This window comes from Syngnathoides biaculeatus, chromosome 18 (genome assembly GCF_019802595.1).
Source record: "Syngnathoides biaculeatus isolate LvHL_M chromosome 18, ASM1980259v1, whole genome shotgun sequence".
Lineage (NCBI taxonomy): Eukaryota > Metazoa > Chordata > Actinopteri > Syngnathiformes > Syngnathidae > Syngnathoides > Syngnathoides biaculeatus.
The window spans coordinates 12,997,507-13,016,267 of NC_084657.1; the positions used below are offsets into that span (position 1 = coordinate 12,997,507).

The window sequence follows — 18,761 nt, forward strand, 5'->3', positions numbered from 1 at the left end:
ATGTGGAGAGTGAAAACAGACTCAGCTTTCCCAACAAAAAAAAAATGTAATTATCCATATTTAACTCTTTATTTAACAAGGAAAGCTATTACTTTTTTCACCCATGCCGAGATTGCTTTGAAGGTGTTTTCCCTTCATAGAGTCAAAATTTAAAAACAACATTTTAGAGTTGTCGTCGTCTATTTATATTTGTCTGATAGTCTTATATGTTAAGGTGGGGGAAACTATAATCAATAATTCCCCGGCACTGTATGTTCAAGTCTAAATTCAAAGACATATTTGGGAAAATGTTAAATTACAATTTCTGTAAAACCAGATATCCAAGACATAATCGTTGCCGAACGAATCGTCAAGGTATAAATCCCTTCAATTGCAACATTAAATCTTTCAATATATTCTCCCACAAAAAGGACCCAAAAAATGGTTTGTCCATTGAAGCAATTAATTTATAATTCAATTAAATATAACAAATTAAATCCCCCAAAAGTTAAACATAAAAAAGACTAATGTTTACAAAAATCAAACATTTATTGAGGTGAACAAAAAAAAAAAAAATTACACATTAATCAACTAATGTAAGTACGACTCTCGATAATATAAATGCTCGGTGGGCCGGATTAAACAGCGCAGTGGGGGCAGTGTGAAACATACAATGCCCATATCTGCTTTAAACATTTTTCAAACCAGTCAAGTTGTTCAAATCCCAATTCAAATGTTGACGTGGGGGGGAGGGACAAATGAATGTACTGAGTTCCGCTGTTGGATTTAAGTTAATCCAAATTCATATTAAATTTAAAAAAAAATGTTCCAGTACAGTACAGGTGAGAGTACGAAAGCCATGAACATAACTGGACAGAACAAGGACTCTGAAGCACTTAATAACGTTCAAGTGTGTTGCATAAATTACTTGTAATGGACATCAGTCCAAAGGCGTGGTGACGTCAGCCACTCCATTAAGGCTCGCTGCGCTGTTTTTTTTTTTTCTTCCCCCTCTCCTTCTTCACCTTCGCTTGTGGTTCGGTTTCTTCAGCCGCTGCTGTCGCTTGAAGTCGACGAGACAGTCGGTGGCCTCCGAGATGGGAATGAAAGACTTAATGGGCGAGTTGCTGTTTCCCAACATGGAACCGCCCGCCACCTCTCCCTCACTGTCGTCCCGCAGATCGATAACATCGCTGAACGTGAACAAATTGACATTTACGCTTTTTTTTTTTTTTGTCATGCCCGTGAGGAAACAGGGTGACTAAGTTTAAAAACAAAATTGAGTTTCACTTCATTGTTTGAAACACAATACATGGTAAATGTTTATGAAATTGTCAACTTTTAAAATTGTCCTTGATGATAACCTAGAAGAACTTTAATATATTACAAAAATGTACTATTAATATCATTACTTACAATATATAAAAAAAAACATTCACAAAAGTAAGATGATTAAAAATTCTTTACAAAAACCATCCGTAGCTCTTAAATGTATTAGAATATTTTGTTACCATTCATTTACTGAGTAACAATAAGTCAATCGAGTAATTATTTAAATTGACCACTTCATTTGAAGAGGGGTGTCTATTTATATCCACGTATACGTACGAAAAGCTTGGTAGTTGAATGAATGTTCCCTATTATATTTAATCATTACCTAAAATTGAGTTTTTTTTAAACCATATGTCTACAGTGATCTATTTATCGATAAGTAATCAGTAGTAATCCAAACACGGATAGCTAAAAAGGCCCCGAAAACTCATGCTACAAACGCAATTACCGTAATTTCCGGCCTATAAATCGCAACTTTTTTCACACGCTTTCAACCCTGCAGTTTATGCGGGGGTGTGGCTAATTTGTGCATTTTTTTCCTGACGGACGCAAGGGGGCGCTCGACTGGAAAAGCTAAGAGTGAGACCGGTGGAATATATGTGCCTTTGAAGTGACTTTTACCGGTCCGGCCCTGTTAGCGTGGCGCTAGCGTTAAACTCTCTGTGTACCGTCTTTCTTTGTAAATATCTCGTGTTTCAATGTAGGTTTCGATGTGGGCACTTCCAGCTTTTACACGGCTGCGGCGTATATATGTACCAAATGGTATTTCCTTTACAAATGTACTGGGTGAGGCTTATAACCAGGTGTGGTCTATAGGCCGGGAATTACGGTGGCCCCTTTCAAGTTTTTAACGCCATCCACACAACAAGTCAGATTCGCGCTCACAGCAGCGTAATGGCCATCGACTTTCAAACCATCGCGATGTAGGAAATTCACAGAAGACAACTTACGCCTGCTGGAGTCTGCATCTGGATGGACCAGCTCCTGTCAATGAGGGCGGATTTAGCTTTGACACCAGCAAATTGATGGCGACTGTCGCATCGGGCTTACGTGAATGCTCGCTTTCTATGTTCTCCAGAGCTGCCAATAGATTTGCCTTCTGGATGGTAAAAAAAAAAAAAAAAAAAATGTTCATGACACAAATTGAAATAGATGTGCGCAAAAGTATTGGTCATTTCTTATGTCAGTACCCCGTGCATCTTTGTTGCCCGCCGCTGGATGCAGAGCTCGGTGTGAGCGGCGTACTCTCGCAGGGCCACAGCCTTCTGGCAGATGTAACACTTCTCTTGGATGCTGTGGGAGGAACAGCGCCATTACATCTCGGTTAGGTTGTTTCCTTGGTTCACCCGAAATGTGACTCATTTAAAAAGAGAAAGGAAGAAAATACAGGGGTTGATTTTTTTTTAAAGAATTAAGAAAAAAATTACAATGAAAAAAATATATTTTTAATGTTGCATTTTTTTTCACATTTACAAACTTTAGAAGACGTCAATTTGACTCATGCACAGCATGATAAAAGGGTTCATTTTGTGAATACAAAATTGACAAAAATGTATAAATATATTTTCATAAAAATTAGAACTGTACATAAAAACTAACCACACACACACACACACATATATATATATATATATATATATATATTATATATATATATATATATACACACACACACACATACACTCATATGTATTTTTTTATGTTGAGAAACTTTTGAATGAGCCATTTTGAACCACAACATAGGTTAGAAATTACAAAATAATAAATAAAGAAATATAAACAAATATATATCTACTTCTACTTAGATGGAAAAAGATGACATGCTCTGGCAACACCAAGCAGGACAAGCCGAAAGGAAAAGAAGATATATCTACTATTTCAAATTTCATTGTTTAGAGACAGTATATAATCCACAAAGGCATTTCTATAAATTGGAATATCATGAAAAACTTATTACATATTATTATTATTATTACTACTTAGAGTCACTACAAACAGAGTGATGTAATTCCTAATTTTATTTTTTAAATAATTTTGATGATTCTACTCCTGAATAATCTACTGGGATCTATCTGTACAACAAAACAAAAAAGGAAATGCCGAGCAACATACTTGTCAGGAGAGGAGGGGTGGCCTTCTTCATCCCCCGCCCACCTTTTTCTCTTCCTTCTGCGCTTCGAGGGCACTGCAGTATCAAGTCGGAGGCTGACATCAAGTGGCGAAAAGGCAGAACAATCACTATGAATTTTCAGACGTCTCCTTGCTCCAACCTTGCAAAAGTTCCTCCGCAACCGCGGGTTCTGCCGTGCCGTCGCAGTACGCCGCATGCCTCTCGATCTTTCCCGCGGGGAACGTTCCCTGGCAAATGGGACACTCCACGGCGGCTTTGGGGCCAGGGGGATCCGGCTTGGGCGAACGGGACCCCCCTTCTTCTTCCTCATTCGTCGGGGAAGGTTTGGCTCCAACATTGGCAGTGATGAGGTGGTTTGTCTGAGACTCTCCGTTGGCTGAGACTGCACCCAAGTTAAATATATTTTTTTAGCTTGACAGCATCACCAAGGATGAGAGTAAATTGAGTTTTTCTTGCATGTAACATTACCGTAATTTCTAAACAAAATGAACGTCTGCTAGCTTGAATCTGACCGATGATGCAAAATTCGTTTTTTTTAAGGCAAAATGTGTAGCAACAGATGTAGGCAAAGAAAAATTAACAATACTCAAAAGGTTTTATGCACTGCGAAAAAAAGACGTGTACGTGTCAATTTGAACGAGGAAATGCCACGTAAATTAGGCAGTGCTGGCTTCGTGCAAGCACCATTCATTTGCTGTCTGGACACTACACAGTACTCAAAATAATCATGATGACATCAACTCACCCTCCATCATTTCCTCCTCATCCTTGCGTTTCTCGACATCCAAATCATCACCTCTTTGCCCCCTTTCAGAACAATTTGGGCTGTTGGGCTGCAGAAGAAGAGAGCAGAACAAAAGATAGTGAGGTGAATATGTTACAGTAAAGTTGCAGTACGAATGCGGCAGTCACCTGAGCTAGATCCCCGTGATCTTCCCCGCTCATTTGGGTCTCTGTAAAAAGACAAGAGTAACCTACGGTTTAAAAGAGTAGTAAAAAACACTTAGGTAGGTCTCTGAGCATAATTTAGATTGAAAGCCTAGGTCTGATGTTTTGACTGTACATGTCCATTTCAAGTGACAGTTATCTAAAATTGCTGTTTGTTCTCATCAAACACAAGACAGTTCAAAAACTTTAATAACATGTGAATAACAGCGGAATCAACAGCGGGCAGAACCGCATGAACTTTCTTTTGTGAACGACCACTAGCTTAATGCTAACAATACAAAACACCATAGATAGGCTAATGAGACTAGCATTGCTGTTGCAGAAATTATAGACCTTTGAACAACTAATATTTGAAGACAAACAGTAGCAACATAGAGAGACAATTCTGACGGGCTTATATTCTGTATCCTTTGCAAAAAAGTGACAAAGATTAATGCAGTTTAGATTTGGTTTTGGTTTCGTCATCAAATCTTTTTTGTCTGTACTATACTGCCTCCTGGTGGCCACCAGCACAAGCCCCATTGAATTACACAAATAGTTAAATGTTTTTACTTTGTATTTAATTGCTGGTCGTGTGTTTTTGTAATGTACAAGACTGTAGCGTGAGTGATTTTATGGGAGCCTGGAATTTATTTGTGTATGTGAAATTCTTCATCATTAGCTTGAATCCAACCACTGAAAGCGTTTCAGTACCTGGACAAATCAGATAGTTGTCAGTGTTCATCTGTTGGCCCTCTTTGCATGCAATCCCTTCCTCTTCCATCCCCTCTTTTTCCTTTTCTTCCTCCTCCTGCTTCTCCTCCCCCTCTTTCTCCTCCTCTTCCTCCATCTCCACCGGAAAGCTGTCCACGTGACGACTCAAGAGCTTTTCGTATTTCCCCCTGAGACCACGCCTATAATAGTGAGATGGAAATTGGGTTTTGGCGAGGTAAAAAAGTGAGGCAGACATGAGGACGACTTCCTGTGGATCATATTTAATGTGGAAATGTGGAAAGAAGATGCAGGCACGTTTTTAACCTGCAAGGACGTTTCGTGTCAGAGGAATCCGGTAATGACGATTTCTGGAACAAAATGGAGCAATAATCACTCATAAATCATGTTCCATCACCTCACAGTTTCAGTCAGTGAGAAAAAAATATAAATCAAAGCATAATGAAAATTATTGCTTTGTTTACTTATCCTACATAGATGCAATTCCATTTATTCGAAATAACAAGGAAAATAAGCAGGTAGAAAATCGTAATAGTAGCAAATTTACACCAAATCAAAAAAGGTTTATAATTCCTTATAGATGTCAGAATATGGAGGCAAATTACTACTACCGTTTGATTGAACCGCCTTACCTCACTTCAACATAGTTCCTTGTGAGCAATATGCCACAAAATGGCGGCAAATAACTTTAGCCCAAAAGAAGTTCCACAACATAGTTTATTTACACTATTAATAAATAAATAAACAAATAAATAAATGAATGACTGAATGAATGAATGGAAATATAGATAAATAATGCTTGTTTCTTGACCTGAGCACAAAAACAGCAAAAAGGTGGACAGGTCTCATAATTTTTTTTATTATTATTATTTCCTATTTTACCATGTCAGCAGTATGTCCTTGAAATGAACGAATTAATTTTCACATTATTTTCTACAGAAAATGTTGTCTTGAATAATAGAACAAGAAGAAAGGCTAAGCGTTTATTTTGTTATTGATGGTTCAGCTCTTGTTTCTTTTTAAGGGCAATTACAATTGTTTGTGATCCATCAATGCAACGTGCACACAACTACGTACCTCCGACTGCGGCAGGATGCCGTCCCCCCACTCGGCCTTCCTCAGCAAACACCTCTGCGCCTCCTTTAGACTCTTTTCGTACACCTCCAGCTGGGTCACGATCACCTGTTAAGCGACGTGAGAAAGTTATTGCGTGCCTTTCCTGAACTACTCCACTCTGCACAATTACGTGGCGGAAGCTACCTTTGTGTAGGCGTCTGCGTCTAGGCCGCGTGGACAGAAGGGGACCCCCCAGTAGTAATGAACTGTTGGCTGGGTGGGGACACACTGCTGAGTGTTTAGGCTGGAAACATAAAGATTGTTTACCATGAATTCTTGCTCTTGATTAAAGCAGGGGACACATAAACCCACTTGCAGCTGGAACCATTTGTCTCCGGGCCCGCTTTTGTGACGCGGTTCAAACGGGCCTTCTCCTCTGCAAAGACTGGACTGGGTGAGCTCACCAGCTTCAACACAGGCAAAGTTAAAAGACAATTTATCACAAATGCAGGACAAATTGGAGGATAAAACCCATATTATTTGGAAAAAGATGATATGAGCTGTTGTTAAGCATCAACGACAAACGAATGAAAGCTGTGAGCGACAACGAACATGTCCTCAAAGCCGCAAAGCCTCAGCTTTGCCATCTTTGGATGAGATGACAAAAAAAGCCTGAACATTTGGTGTCACTCATCTGTCTAGCTTCTGATCAAGACTTCATCCATCCATCCATTTTCTGAGCTAATTATCCTTACAAGGGTCACGGGACTGCTGGAGCCTATCCCAGCTAACATTGGGCAGGAGCGGGGGGTACTGAACTAGTTGGCAGCCAATTGCAGTCACAATCACACCTAGGGGAAATTTAGAGCCTCCAATGAATGAATGAATGAAGAACACTGAATGCATGTCTTTGGGATGGGGGATGAAACTTGAGTGCCTGGAACCCGATGTGCCACCTCTTCCGCCTGATCAGGACTCATGAAGGTGAATTCTCTTGGGGGAGTTCAGCAAAGTACGAGCTGTGGAATTTGCCCAAAATGGCTACTTCAAAATGAAATGGCAGACTACCTGTTCAATTGATCCTTGTATGATACAAACCCATCCAATTTCATATTGATCAGTGAAATTGGTGTCAAGATATTTCTAACTTAGCAGGGGGCACTCTTGAAGGAGTCTCGAGGTGTAAAGCTGAGGCTCCAAAAATATTGTACATTACTTACATAGTCAACAGATGCTAAAAATTAGTGAGCTTTCGGGCATGTTGAGGCCACCTAAAAGCTGATTTTTCACGCATTTTGTTGTGATCGACTCAACCACCCAACATCGATGAGCGCAGGTGTTTTTGAAGGCAGATTTAACCCTGAACAAAACGCTTTAAGGAATGATGCAATGCGGCATAACGTACCGTCTCATCCGCATCATCGTCAGACCACCGAGGCGTCGTGTCGCTGGTCAGATCGGTTTCAGAAGAGTCATCACTGACACATCTCGGGAGTAGTTCCAACCTGTCCCCTGCCCCTGAGACTACGGGAACACTTTCTGATAGCGTTGACTTCTTGGAGGAAGCAAGGTTCTTGGAGGGTGCCGGGCTCCTTGGAAAAACCGGGCTCACAGGCGGACAGGAGGAAGGCCTCAGAGGCGGGCTTAAACTCTCCTGAGAAGAGAATCTGAAGTCCAAGTTTAATCCCTCTGGACTGCCTGTTTTGACATCCTCAGACCTCTTATGTCGAGTTTCATCCCCGAACACGGGGCTTTTTAGATAATCAGCGCCATCGTCTCCCATATCCAACTCAGACAAGGCGGGACTTTTGCAGCGTGCCGAAGAAGCACCGTCCTCGGGCAAGAACTGTGGGCAGAGCACAAAGCCATGGGTCTTGCAATACTCCAGCAGGTCTTTACTCAGCCGGGGGAAGCCCACCATGGCTCTGCGACCGCTAAAGGGGAAGTTTGTGGATTTATGGAGCGGACACTCGTCAATCTGCGTGGAATCGGAGCTCTGGTAAAGAAAAGAAACATGTCAACGTATGAGAGCCATATAGGCGTTATTTTAATATATCTACTTTCAAAATAAAACATCATCCCAGTTCTATATTTTTTTAAATATTTCATTTGTGAAAATATTTTCATTTATTACATTTTGGTTTTTTTTTTAATGTAACAATACAAAGTCTAGAATAGTCTTCAATGAATGTAGCATGCATAACTGCACTTAGGACAGCATCAGTCAAGATTTGAACCGACCGACCTCGGAACTGAGAGGCAGCCGACCAAACCACCGGGGGCTGTTTCTCACCTGCGGCGAGTCCAAAAATTGAAACGGTGACTTGGAGCTACTGGGCAACGCCTGAGTGCAGACGTCATGGCTCTGCAGCAAGTCCGGCGCAATTGCTTCCTTCGTTCTGCACATTTGATCTTGATTAGTTTGCCCTTTGCCCTCTACAATTACAACAGGACACAAACTGTAAGCTTTCAGGAGTAGAGATGAAGTCCTGGTACCATGTCTTTTGTGCTGTATTCTTTGCAAAATCAAAATTTGACAGCACTTTGGTGACCTAACGGACCAAGTGCAGGCAGCCCTCGGTTTATGACAGCATTCCGTTCCTATGACGGTGATGCAACCAAAAATTTTAGTTGGAACGTCTCATCAAACGCCACTGACAAAGCAGCAAAGTCATTATCACAGCAGATAATTGTAAGAAAAACACTAAGAAATCAAATGAAAAACTGTAAATATGCCAGTAATTAAACTTAACTACTTGAGCACTAAAGCGGAGAAACGGTGCAAATAAATACTTAAGTGCGCAAATATCTTTTCACAGCACTGTTTTGGACTACACTGTACAATCTACAGTGGTACGTGATTTGCAGCACACATTTTTTTTTCAGTTTTGTTTTCTAATTAAAAGAAGTTCAAGTCCAGCGAGTAGTTAGAATACAGACGAACGTAAGTGGTGAAATTCCAATGGGTGAAAAAACTAAAATAGATGGGACTTTTTTTTCTTCGCAGTTCAAGTGCAATAAATATCCATGAAGCTATGGAAACAGTCAAAGCACAGTTGAAAAAAACTTTATGAGGAATATTTGATTTCTATTTTCGAGATAATGCCACAAGTGTGTTCAGGGTGTTCTACCTGACCTTTTTCATGATTTTTTTTTTTTTTTGAAGGCTGATGCCATGACTTTTTTCGTAACTTGAATAATTTTTTTTTTCTGTGTTTTCATTTCGGGGTAATACGAGAAATCGGACGGCATACATTAGAACTTTAAAAAAATTAGTGTTCTAAAACTTTTGTCAGGAAGTGCATATTCATATTTCAGAATGTAGTGGTTATTGTGGTTATTAAAAATAATCTAATGGGAAAAAAACTGCCATGCCACTGGAATGCATTTGATGGAGCTTGGTCACCAAAGGGATGAAATTCTGAAGTCAAGGTACCACTGGAATTCACTGCAAATTCACTTCAAAATGCCAAATGTCGGTACCGTTAAAAACAGAGTGGAGGATTACGTGTACTGGTTTTCATTTGTGAATTACCTTTGCCCAAGCTCGGGCAGACATCGGCCGATTCGGGCCTGGCCTTTGGGTACGACTGACTGCGGCGAGAGCGGGAGGTGTCCGCTTCAGTCAGCAGACTCTGACTCTGACAGGGTCCTTGGTTCTCGCCGAACATCTAGGAGGGTAAAAATAAGAAAACATTTAGAAAGGAACACGAAAGAAAAGAAATATATTGTGAAGTGTAAACCCCTGCTGTCATTTTTTTTTTTTTTTTGGAAAATGTTTTTTTTTTTTCCAAACAATCCACATTCCTCCTGTCATGACGCCCCACCCTCTGCCCCTGTTTGAAAACCACTGCACTATATGTATCAAGGTGTTTTATCCAAGAGTAGGATTGAAGTAAAAAAATGTTGGATTGAGGTAACAACAAAAGCACAAAATGACCTTCAGGCCAGGTTTAATTTAACTGTACTCACACTGTTTTTGATAGCTTTCAGGACGGCTGCTTCCTCCTGCTGCACTTGCTGCATGCTGACGCTGGCTTCCTGCGCGCTCAGATGCAGGGCCAAGGCCATCATCTCTTCCTCTGTCATGTCTGAGGATGAATAACAATAAAAATTGAAATTGTCTAACAACGACAAAGAGAATACTAGTACATGGACCATCAGCTGGATATTAAGGATATTGAAAAAATGTTGGACTTCTCGTATGCATTTATCATTGAGCTGAAACATTCCCTACCTTTGGACTTGGCTTTGCATTTTCTGCCTCTTCCCCGCTTTTCTCGGTCGGACGGAAAAGGGGGCAGAAGCATACCGGAGCACTCGTCCTGAAAGAACAAAGACACGCTGATGTTAACACGGGGTATCATTGAATATTTTTAGAGTCGATTATTCATAGAGGCACGGTGGAATGATTAAATCATCTGCTTCAAAGTTCTGAAAACGGGGGTTCAAATCCCGCCCCCAGCTGTGTACAGTTTGCATGTTCTCCCCGTGTCTGCGTGGGCTTTCTCCAGGCAATCTGGTTTCCTCCCATATCCCAAAAACACGCAAGGTAGGTAAAATTAGGGCTTTAAATTGCCCGTAGCCGTGAGTCAGAATGCTTGTTTGTTTCTATGTGCCCTGCGATTGGCTGGCAACCAGTTCAGGGCGTACCCCGCTTTCTGCCCAAAGATCAATGGGATAGGCTCCAGCAGTCCCAAGACCCTTGTGAGGATTAGCGGCTCAGATAATAGATGTACAGCCTATACATCATTCCATTAAGAAAACAGACACAAATGTATTTTCCATTAAAGATTTTTGCAGTCCTATCTTTTTTCGATTACGTTATAAAATGTTACCTGAGAAGGGTTGCGTCAGGAAGGGCATCCGGTGTAAAAATTGTGCCAAACATATATATCCGTTCATCTGAGATGACACGCTGTGGCGACCCCGAAAGGGACAAGCCGAAAGAAACACACACTTGAGTATGGAGAGTATTTCTCTGCTCAAGGGAAACTTGCTCGATTTTATTTCTACCTGTTCCTCGCCTTCATTGAGAGCTTCATCCTTCTTTGCGTTTTGGTCCAACAACTGGCCTTTAGTAGGTCCATCCGGATTGCGCTGCTTCCTCTGAGGCATCCCGCTCGCCTAGACCAAGACTTTCTTACACAAACACGTGACACAACAAAAAAAAAAAAAATCACTTATGGGGGTCATAATCCATCAGGCCATGTTTTTAATTCAGGTATCAAAAGTGTAATGCATTTTTACTTTGTGACTACCTTTAATTGGATGAAAAGAATAATAATAAAGGTCTCTCAGTCTGTTGCCACCAAATTGTCAAATGCACGAAGAGCTGCCTTTTGAATGGATATTTTTAAAAAACAGGTAATACTCATTAGTTGAGGCAAGTATTCCATGAAGATTACTTTTTTTTGTTTTTTTGCGTTCACTGTTAAATGTAAAAGTTGTTTTTATCTAAAGCTCTTGGGGGGAAAATAAACCACTGCAAAATGATTAGTTTATCTTTTTATTTATATACGTTTGGGTATAACGAACATCCATCCATCTATTTTCCAAACCCCGTATCCTCACATAGGTCACAAACAGTGGCATAAACTATTCATCCAGAAGACTACTTTTGAGCAACTGTCATTTGAGTTCAACTGTATTTAACTTTTAAATTCAATAAATTTGCAATTCCTCATTAAGAACTGTGTTTTTTCTTAAATGTACAGTTATTTAACTACACATGCAATGCGTATGCAAAACATTTTAACATATTGGTTAAGTGCAGGTTGGATTTTCATCTTTTTAAGCAGTTCACGTTCAAATGTAATCCCTGTAATATGAGAAATTATTATTGATTTTAAAGAATAAAACGCTGTCCTTTTTTAACATTTATTTTTTATTTTGTTGAATACGTAGGTCTACAAGCCACTATATTTTAACATTGGTTGGTTAATGTTGGTGTTACTTAGCTAGGTTTTTTTGTGTGTAGTTTATTTTTCTTTTGAGCTGGTACCTTGTCTAAAAAGTGTATAAAAGCCTAATTTATTTGCAGAAAAACGGTCAAATCGACAAAAGGGTCAAAGTTTTTCGTCCCTTACTTTGTCAAGACCTCTATGAACGACTGTATTCTTCGATATGGAAAGCAATTTATGAGTCCTCTCTATGAATAAAGTGTCCCATAAACAAAAGTGACTTTCTTCACAACAAAATATGAAAGCAGTCAAAGGGCACTTGTGGCTGTCATCATACCTTTCTAGTCTAGAAATTATAACATGGAACGAGGAAACCAAAAACAAAAATTACAAGAACACAAAAGTGTGAATTTGACCGTGAGTGAGAAATTAAAACGACACTACACCGCTTGCTACACTGTAGCTACATGACAGGACATAAGAGCCACACGTTTTGTTCGAGGTAAACATCACGAATATGTAGCTTTGAAATTGTACAATAGCGATTAGCGGTGTTCGTCGTTCAGTTGTTACATAGGAATAAACGCTACAAGGGAAGAAATTTAGTTTAAAGACGCTCACGTCAGTTTTCCCTCACTTTCGCGGCGCCATGTTTGTTTCGGTCCGCGTAGTGACGTAACCGCTACGTATGGTAACGTCCGAGACAATGCCTTCAAAGACTGTTCTTTCAAATTCGCGCAGTGCAGCCAGGGAAATTTATTTTATGAACTGTGAATTGACAATAATTTATTATTCCTGTGATTAAAGCAATGTATTTTAAAAGCACTCACAGTTTCCCTGACTTTCGCGGGGTTCCGGATACGTCACGTGACAACTACCTGATGCGACGTTTGCGTAACGATGCCTTCAAATGCTCTTAAGGAAAATAAAAACTTAGTGTCGCCAGATTTGATTATTTAACGACTGCTTTCATAATATAACAACATCCTGGGGGGTTAGTGGGTGCTACTCCGATACGCAGTGAAGAAAACTCGAGTAGTCCGGTCCAACAGGTTGACCCGGTTTGTGACGTCGCGCTAAAACAAATGCATGCGCGTGTTACACATTCTCCGAAAACATTCAATTGGCACGTTTTTTTTTTGTTTCCATTCATTTCCTAGGAATTCAAATCACGCCACACCGATTATTATTGGAACGGAATGAAGCCTCTGTAATCTGGGTGTGTTGCACGCATGCGCACATTTGCGCAAAGGCAACGGTCAACGCAGGCAAAGCAGGAAGCTCCTTATTTGGGCATGAGGATATCCGCTGAAGGGAGAGGAAACTCTATATATGGGTTGAAGGGATTGTTTTTTTTAACCACAACTAACTGGAGGAACAAAGTGCAATCTCTCTCACTCTCTCTCTCACAGTTACACAAAGACATTGGGATTATTTTTCATGTTGTCTTTTTTCGTGGCCTCATCGTGCGTGCTTTTGTCTTTTGTGTTCCTGCAATGTCTACTTTCTTATGTTACAGGGAACATGTTTTTATGTACTTGGCTGATAAAGCTGATTCTGATTCAAAGAAAAACATGTGATGCATTTGCTTGCATTCAACATTTTTATTCGTAATCCGTTAGGAGGAAAACATTTGGTATCAAATGCATGGGAGCATTCAAATTTACATGGGACGTAAAAATTATATATATGTATATATACAAAAATATAATTATATATTCATATAAACAGATTTACATTTGGTTTACAAACTGATTGGGGCAATTGTTTGGAACCGTCGTATCGGGTGGACACGTCTATCGTAACTGGATGCATGAAAAAGTCTCAAGGACCCATACAGGAAATTGTACAGGAAGTTTGTCATTTTAGGTGAATTTCAAGGTTTGGTCATGGTTTTAAAGTCTGAAAAAGGGTCAAGTTCACCACTACTTGCAGCTCTGATGTTTTACGTGTGCTGTTTGTCCTCATCAAACCAACGGAACCCTCAGATGGCCAGCTTTGCGTTAGCAGATGTTATGAAGTGAAGCGATACTGGGCGGGCGCTCCGACCGAGGGGGCGAGGGGGAGCTGGAAGAGGAATAGAGGTTGGGGTACCTCGGAAAAGAGGACGGGCTAAAGACAGAAGGTGTGGGTGAGGAGGAGGTGTGAGCGGGCGAGGAGTAGGAAGAGGAGGAGGCAGGAGGCGCTGCGGACGTGGGTTGAGCGGGGATGGGATTCCGGTCCCGGTGCCTCTGGTGGATCTTGGTGTGCCGCTTGCGCTCGTCGCTGCGGGCGAACTTTCGCCCGCACTCAGCGCAGGCGAAGGGTTTCTCGCCCGTGTGAGTGCGGATGTGGGTGGTCAGGTGGTCGCTGCGGCTGAAGCTGCGCATGCAAATGCGACACTGGAAGGGCTTCTGGCCCGTATGCACGCGCACGTGCCGGGCCAACTCGTCCGAGCGGGAGAAGCGTCGGTCGCAGCCGTCGGCCGGGCATATGTAGGGACGCTCGTGTGGGGATGCTTTGCCGTGGAGTTTCCTCCTGCATGGTTTGGTGACCTGGCAGGCGAGCGTGGCGAGGGACTGGTTGGGTACGTGGGAGGAGGAGAAGGCTTTTATAGTGGACAGTGGCGTGAGCGGTGGTTGTGGGGGATTCCCACCTTGTGACATCACGGATTTCCCCTCCCGGTTCAAGTGCAGCTCGGCGTCCTGCGACTGAGGCAGGATGTAGTCCGGGAGCACTGTGGGCCGAGAGGAAGGGTAGGCTGGGGGCGGCTCGTGTGACGGGAAGGGTGTCGGCTGGGAGTCGAGAGCATCATTGGCGGAGGCGGCGGCAGCGAACGTCGGTGCCACAGTGAAGATGGAGCCGACATCAGCTGAGACGCAGCCGAAGCTCGACTGGCTCGGCGTGGACGTCACCGACGACGAAGAGGCGGGGGCGGAGGGAGCCGCGACGCTGACCAAACCGCTAAAGAGGCTGAGGAGAGGCTCCGCCCACAGCCCGCCGCCGCCGCCACCGTTGGGCACGGGAGACGGCTCGAAGGTGAAGCGGCCACTGTAGGCCAGAGGGGGGACGCGGGGGGTGAGCGGGGGGAGGCCCTGCAGGTCGGCTAATTCCGACAGGAGGTCTGAAAGGTAACGGAATAGAAGATCACAACACTGACTAACTAATCTGTACTTTAATAACTGTTTAGTGTGTCCATTATTTAGCCCGATTAGTCAAAGATTCATCCATCCATCCATTATCCGAGCCGCTTATCCTCACGGGGGTCACGGGATAGCTGGAGCCTATCCCAGGTATCATCGGATAGGAGGCGGGGTACAAACAACCATTCGCACTCACAATCACACATTGGTAGTTGATGAATCAGATTTTTATATTATATTATATATTATATTATATTATATGTATATTTATCCCAAAATGTATCCAAAAAAAATAGGACATTATTTCAAATTGTCAGCACAGAAAATGCAAAACTGCACATTGATTTTTGATTCAGTTCTGTTTGCTCCGTAACATATTAGAAAATGGGCAAAAATATGTATGCATGAATATTTGCTGTTGAGGGGCTGAAATGCAAAGGATTTGGAAATGTGAAGTTCAACAATATTTCCGGTGCGAAATCATGGGGTTGCTGAGTTGAACACAAAATGATAATATTCTGATTTATGAATGACATCAGCCAGATTAATTGCATTTATGTAACTTGCAATATGTTGCCAGCATGTATCTATAAGTAAAAATGCATTAAATCATTGTTGGACCAATTGATAATTTTCCACAGCACAGTGGTTGGAATTCACTTCCTGATAAATACTGCATATGGCTCAAATGCGTGCTTCATATTTTGCTTTAATTTGCAAGATTAGTAAAGTCAGTATTTCGTGTTAAACGAGTAAATATATTATTAGCTAGACGACAGGAAGTGGTGCCGCGCATTCAATGAAACATTACCGATGATTTTAATGAGCAATTATGTGTTAGAGCCACCCACCTCCGTAGTCCCCGGTTTCCCCGCTGAGCAGACCTCCACCCTCGGCGGCGTTCTGCAGAAGCAGTTGCAGTTCCTCCAGCTTCGGGTAGCCGTCCAACGGGGACAGCACCGACGGAAATCCGGCCAGGGGCTCGGAGATCTGCAAGGCCGAGAGCAGGAGCTCCGCTTTGGTCGCGGCCATCTGTCTGGGTCTCGGCCGCTCCGGGGCACCGGCACTCTGGCTCTGCTGTTGCCCGCGGACCTTGTGGGAGGACCAGGGTTGTTTTTTCCTGTGGCTCGAATCCTCGGATGAAGCCAACGCGGGAACTGATCTGGTCCGGGATACCACGGAGAGTCCCGGCGGACAGCTAAAGTGATAACTTCTGCAAATGAGGGGATGATACAGTATTGCTTGTAACCGAATAGCACTTGTATCCGTTTGGTGTTTTTACTTTTTGGCTAAAGTGACTGAAGCACGAACTCCGACAGGATTCCTTCGTGAGGCTGGCCTTATAAAGGCTCGTGCCGTGACGTAGATTACCAAATTAGGCAAGGCGGAAGCCCATACTTGGGCAGAGTCGGGACTTTCCTGTCGAGCTGCGAGCAGACTTCCGGATATAAACTTTATTTTTATCGTTTTGTAAAATGGTGTCCGACCCTTTCTGCTCGTATTCCAACGGTTTCGGAGGTGACCACAGTCGCGAAACATGCAAAACAAACAATATGTCGCATAAAACGCGCGTCTATGGTTTTGTCGCCTTGAACTCGGATTTGGCTCGTCGTTTTTTACGTCATTACTTCCTGGGCCCATATATGGTGTTTCCGTCCAGTAGCCCGTCCCATCGGGAGACTCCTCCCCGCTAGGTTGTGCGTGTGTGTGTGTGTGGTGTCCCTTGAAAAAAAATATTGGACAAAAATGAAAGTACTCCTCGCGTACAACGTAACTTCAACTCCTTTGATTTTAGAGTGATAGATGGGGAAATTAAAAAAAAGAAATAAAATAAAATATTTTATAGATAAGCGACATAAAAACACGAAGAAGAAAATATGGAGGATGCGGGCATCGATCCCGCTACCTCTCGCATGCTAAGCGAGCGCTCTACCATTTGAGCTAATCCCCCAGTGTCAGAATCTGTACGTATATTTGTATTATTTATACAATCAAAAATTTTCCTAATACATACAGTGTACATTTTCCTGGGCTATCATCTTTTAAGCAATGGGACATGAAGCAACATATGTTAACAGACTATAAGTGCTGTACTGACAAGTCTGACCGAGCTGAGGTGAATATTATATTTGTCTTTCTGTCTTACAGTTAGGTACAGTATTAAACTACTTTACTTCTCACCCCTGCCGCTCAATAAAGCCTATGACAGAGTCCAGTCCTGGAAATAGAACAAAGCAGCAGCATGTCGGCATGCGACAGCCGTACGCGCTGCATTTAGACTGTGACACGGAAACACACGCTCACAGCGGAATGCTGCTGGAACCTTCGGGCCGGGGGGTATATAAGCAGCAGGGACGTCCAGACATCAGACACCGCAGACCCCAAGCTGTGACGATCAACAAACCAGAGGAAGCGGGATGTTGTGCCCCAGCGTCTTCCAGCCATCCGCCGCCCTGAGGCCCTTCGTGGACGCCCACTGGCCCATCCGCAGCCTGTGGCCCGAGACCAGGCCTCTCTTCTACCACATTGAGCAAGAGATGCTGCGCCACGTGCAGGAGATGAGGCAGAACATGGAGTACATGGAGAGGCTGCACCAGAAGATCTTTGAGGAGATCGACCACACGCCGGCGACGGCCACCTTCAGGCCCATCGCGTTCCGAGAGCTGAGACCCGACGGGGGCAGCTTCGCGCTCAGCCTGGACACCCAGGAGTTCTCCCCGGAGGAGCTGTCCGTGAAGCAGGTGGGCCGCAAACTGAGGGTGAGCGGAAAGACGGAGAAGAAGCAGGACGACGGGAAAGGCTCCTACTCGTACAGGTGTCAGGAGTTCAGGCAGGAGTTGGACCTGCCGGACGGCGTGGACCCCGAGACGGTCACCTGCTCGCTGGTCGGGGGGCGGCTGCAGATCCAGGCGCCGCGGGAGAAAGTGGCCGTTGACGGGAAGGAGCGAGTGGTGCCCATAAACGTGGCCTCGGCGCCGGCCATCGCGCCGGCCTCGGCGACGTCCTCCGAGGTCGACTGCCCCTCATCTGCGGAGAACTGACAGAGTGACGCGCATCCGGTGGAGTTTGCGTCATCTGATGGACGGAACATGCTTTGGGACAAGCTTTCTATTTTCTGATGTTTTAGCCAGGGATTATGAATTGTGTCAACAATTAAAAAAAAAAAAGCACCAAGTCACATTCTATTTCTAACTATCGCCGAGAACATTCTTTTCAGGCATGCCACAGCTCTGTCATCTTATTCCAAAGTGTGGCCTCAGTAGCACAATAAAAGTGCTTTCTATTGTTCTGGAATATGTTCAAATCTTTTCAAAACACCACACTTAAAAGTCACGAACCTCCGGTGCGGGGCTAGACCCAAATGCAGGAGTCCAAGACAAAGACATGATGTTAGGCATAGTTTTATTCAAGCTGACGTGGCACAGAAACACTGACGAGGATAGCTCAACACTACACTGTTTTAAGTGGTGGAGACTCCTACTGTCAGTGAATGCAACTCACAAACTGAGGACACAACGCACAACAAACTGGCAAATGCTAGTGACAAAAACTCCATACACAGTCTAATTACAGTCTAAT

The 18,761-nt window shown here is 43.0% G+C and overlaps 3 protein-coding genes and 1 non-coding gene across 10 annotated transcripts; 1 reads left to right on the plus strand and 3 right to left on the minus strand.

Moving 5' to 3' along the window:
- Window positions 1–175: 175 nt before the first annotated feature.
- On the minus strand, window positions 176–13,265 carry uimc1 (ubiquitin interaction motif containing 1). Of its 7 annotated transcripts, XM_061803191.1 has the most exons (22): window positions 12,682–12,838; window positions 11,174–11,295; window positions 10,395–10,482; window positions 10,130–10,248; window positions 9,693–9,828; window positions 8,451–8,593; window positions 8,076–8,153; window positions 7,876–8,003; window positions 7,563–7,824; window positions 6,530–6,624; window positions 6,362–6,461; window positions 6,179–6,283; window positions 5,408–5,451; window positions 5,084–5,283; window positions 4,355–4,395; window positions 4,188–4,275; window positions 3,582–3,824; window positions 3,424–3,496; window positions 2,502–2,604; window positions 2,362–2,410; window positions 2,262–2,295; window positions 176–1,172 (listed from the first exon to the last, which is right to left on the minus strand). In XM_061803191.1, the coding sequence occupies exons 2-22, from the start codon at window positions 11,273–11,275 to the stop codon at window positions 1,001–1,003; spliced, it is 2,403 nt and encodes an 800-aa protein (XP_061659175.1). In that variant the 5' UTR covers window positions 11,276–11,295; window positions 12,682–12,838; the 3' UTR covers window positions 176–1,000. The 7 variants fall into 7 exon arrangements, with proteins under 7 accessions (XP_061659175.1, XP_061659171.1, XP_061659173.1 ...); XM_061803187.1 differs by lacking the exon at window positions 12,682–12,838 and adding an exon at window positions 12,891–13,265 and having other exon boundaries at window positions 7,563–8,003; XM_061803189.1 differs by lacking the exon at window positions 12,682–12,838 and adding an exon at window positions 12,891–13,265 and having other exon boundaries at window positions 7,563–8,003; window positions 11,174–11,299.
- Window positions 13,266–13,657: 392 nt separating this feature from the next.
- LOC133491738 (early growth response protein 1-like) lies at window positions 13,658–16,507 on the minus strand. The gene is made up of 2 exons (XM_061803288.1): window positions 16,034–16,507; window positions 13,658–15,163 (listed from the first exon to the last, which is right to left on the minus strand). Exons 1-2 carry the CDS (start codon window positions 16,212–16,214, stop codon window positions 14,064–14,066), a joined length of 1,281 nt encoding a protein of 426 aa, XP_061659272.1. The 5' UTR covers window positions 16,215–16,507; the 3' UTR covers window positions 13,658–14,063.
- Window positions 16,508–17,053: 546 nt separating this feature from the next.
- hspb9l (heat shock protein, alpha-crystallin-related, b9-like) lies at window positions 17,054–18,397 on the plus strand. Its single transcript, XM_061803606.1, has 2 exons — window positions 17,054–17,146; window positions 17,331–18,397. The coding sequence occupies exon 2, from the start codon at window positions 17,600–17,602 to the stop codon at window positions 18,221–18,223; it is 624 nt and encodes a 207-aa protein (XP_061659590.1). The 5' UTR covers window positions 17,054–17,146; window positions 17,331–17,599; the 3' UTR covers window positions 18,224–18,397.
- trnaa-agc (transfer RNA alanine (anticodon AGC)) lies at window positions 17,061–17,133 on the minus strand. The gene has a single exon. It is a non-coding gene; the product is annotated as a tRNA-Ala (tRNA).
- Window positions 18,398–18,761: the final 364 nt, after the last annotated feature.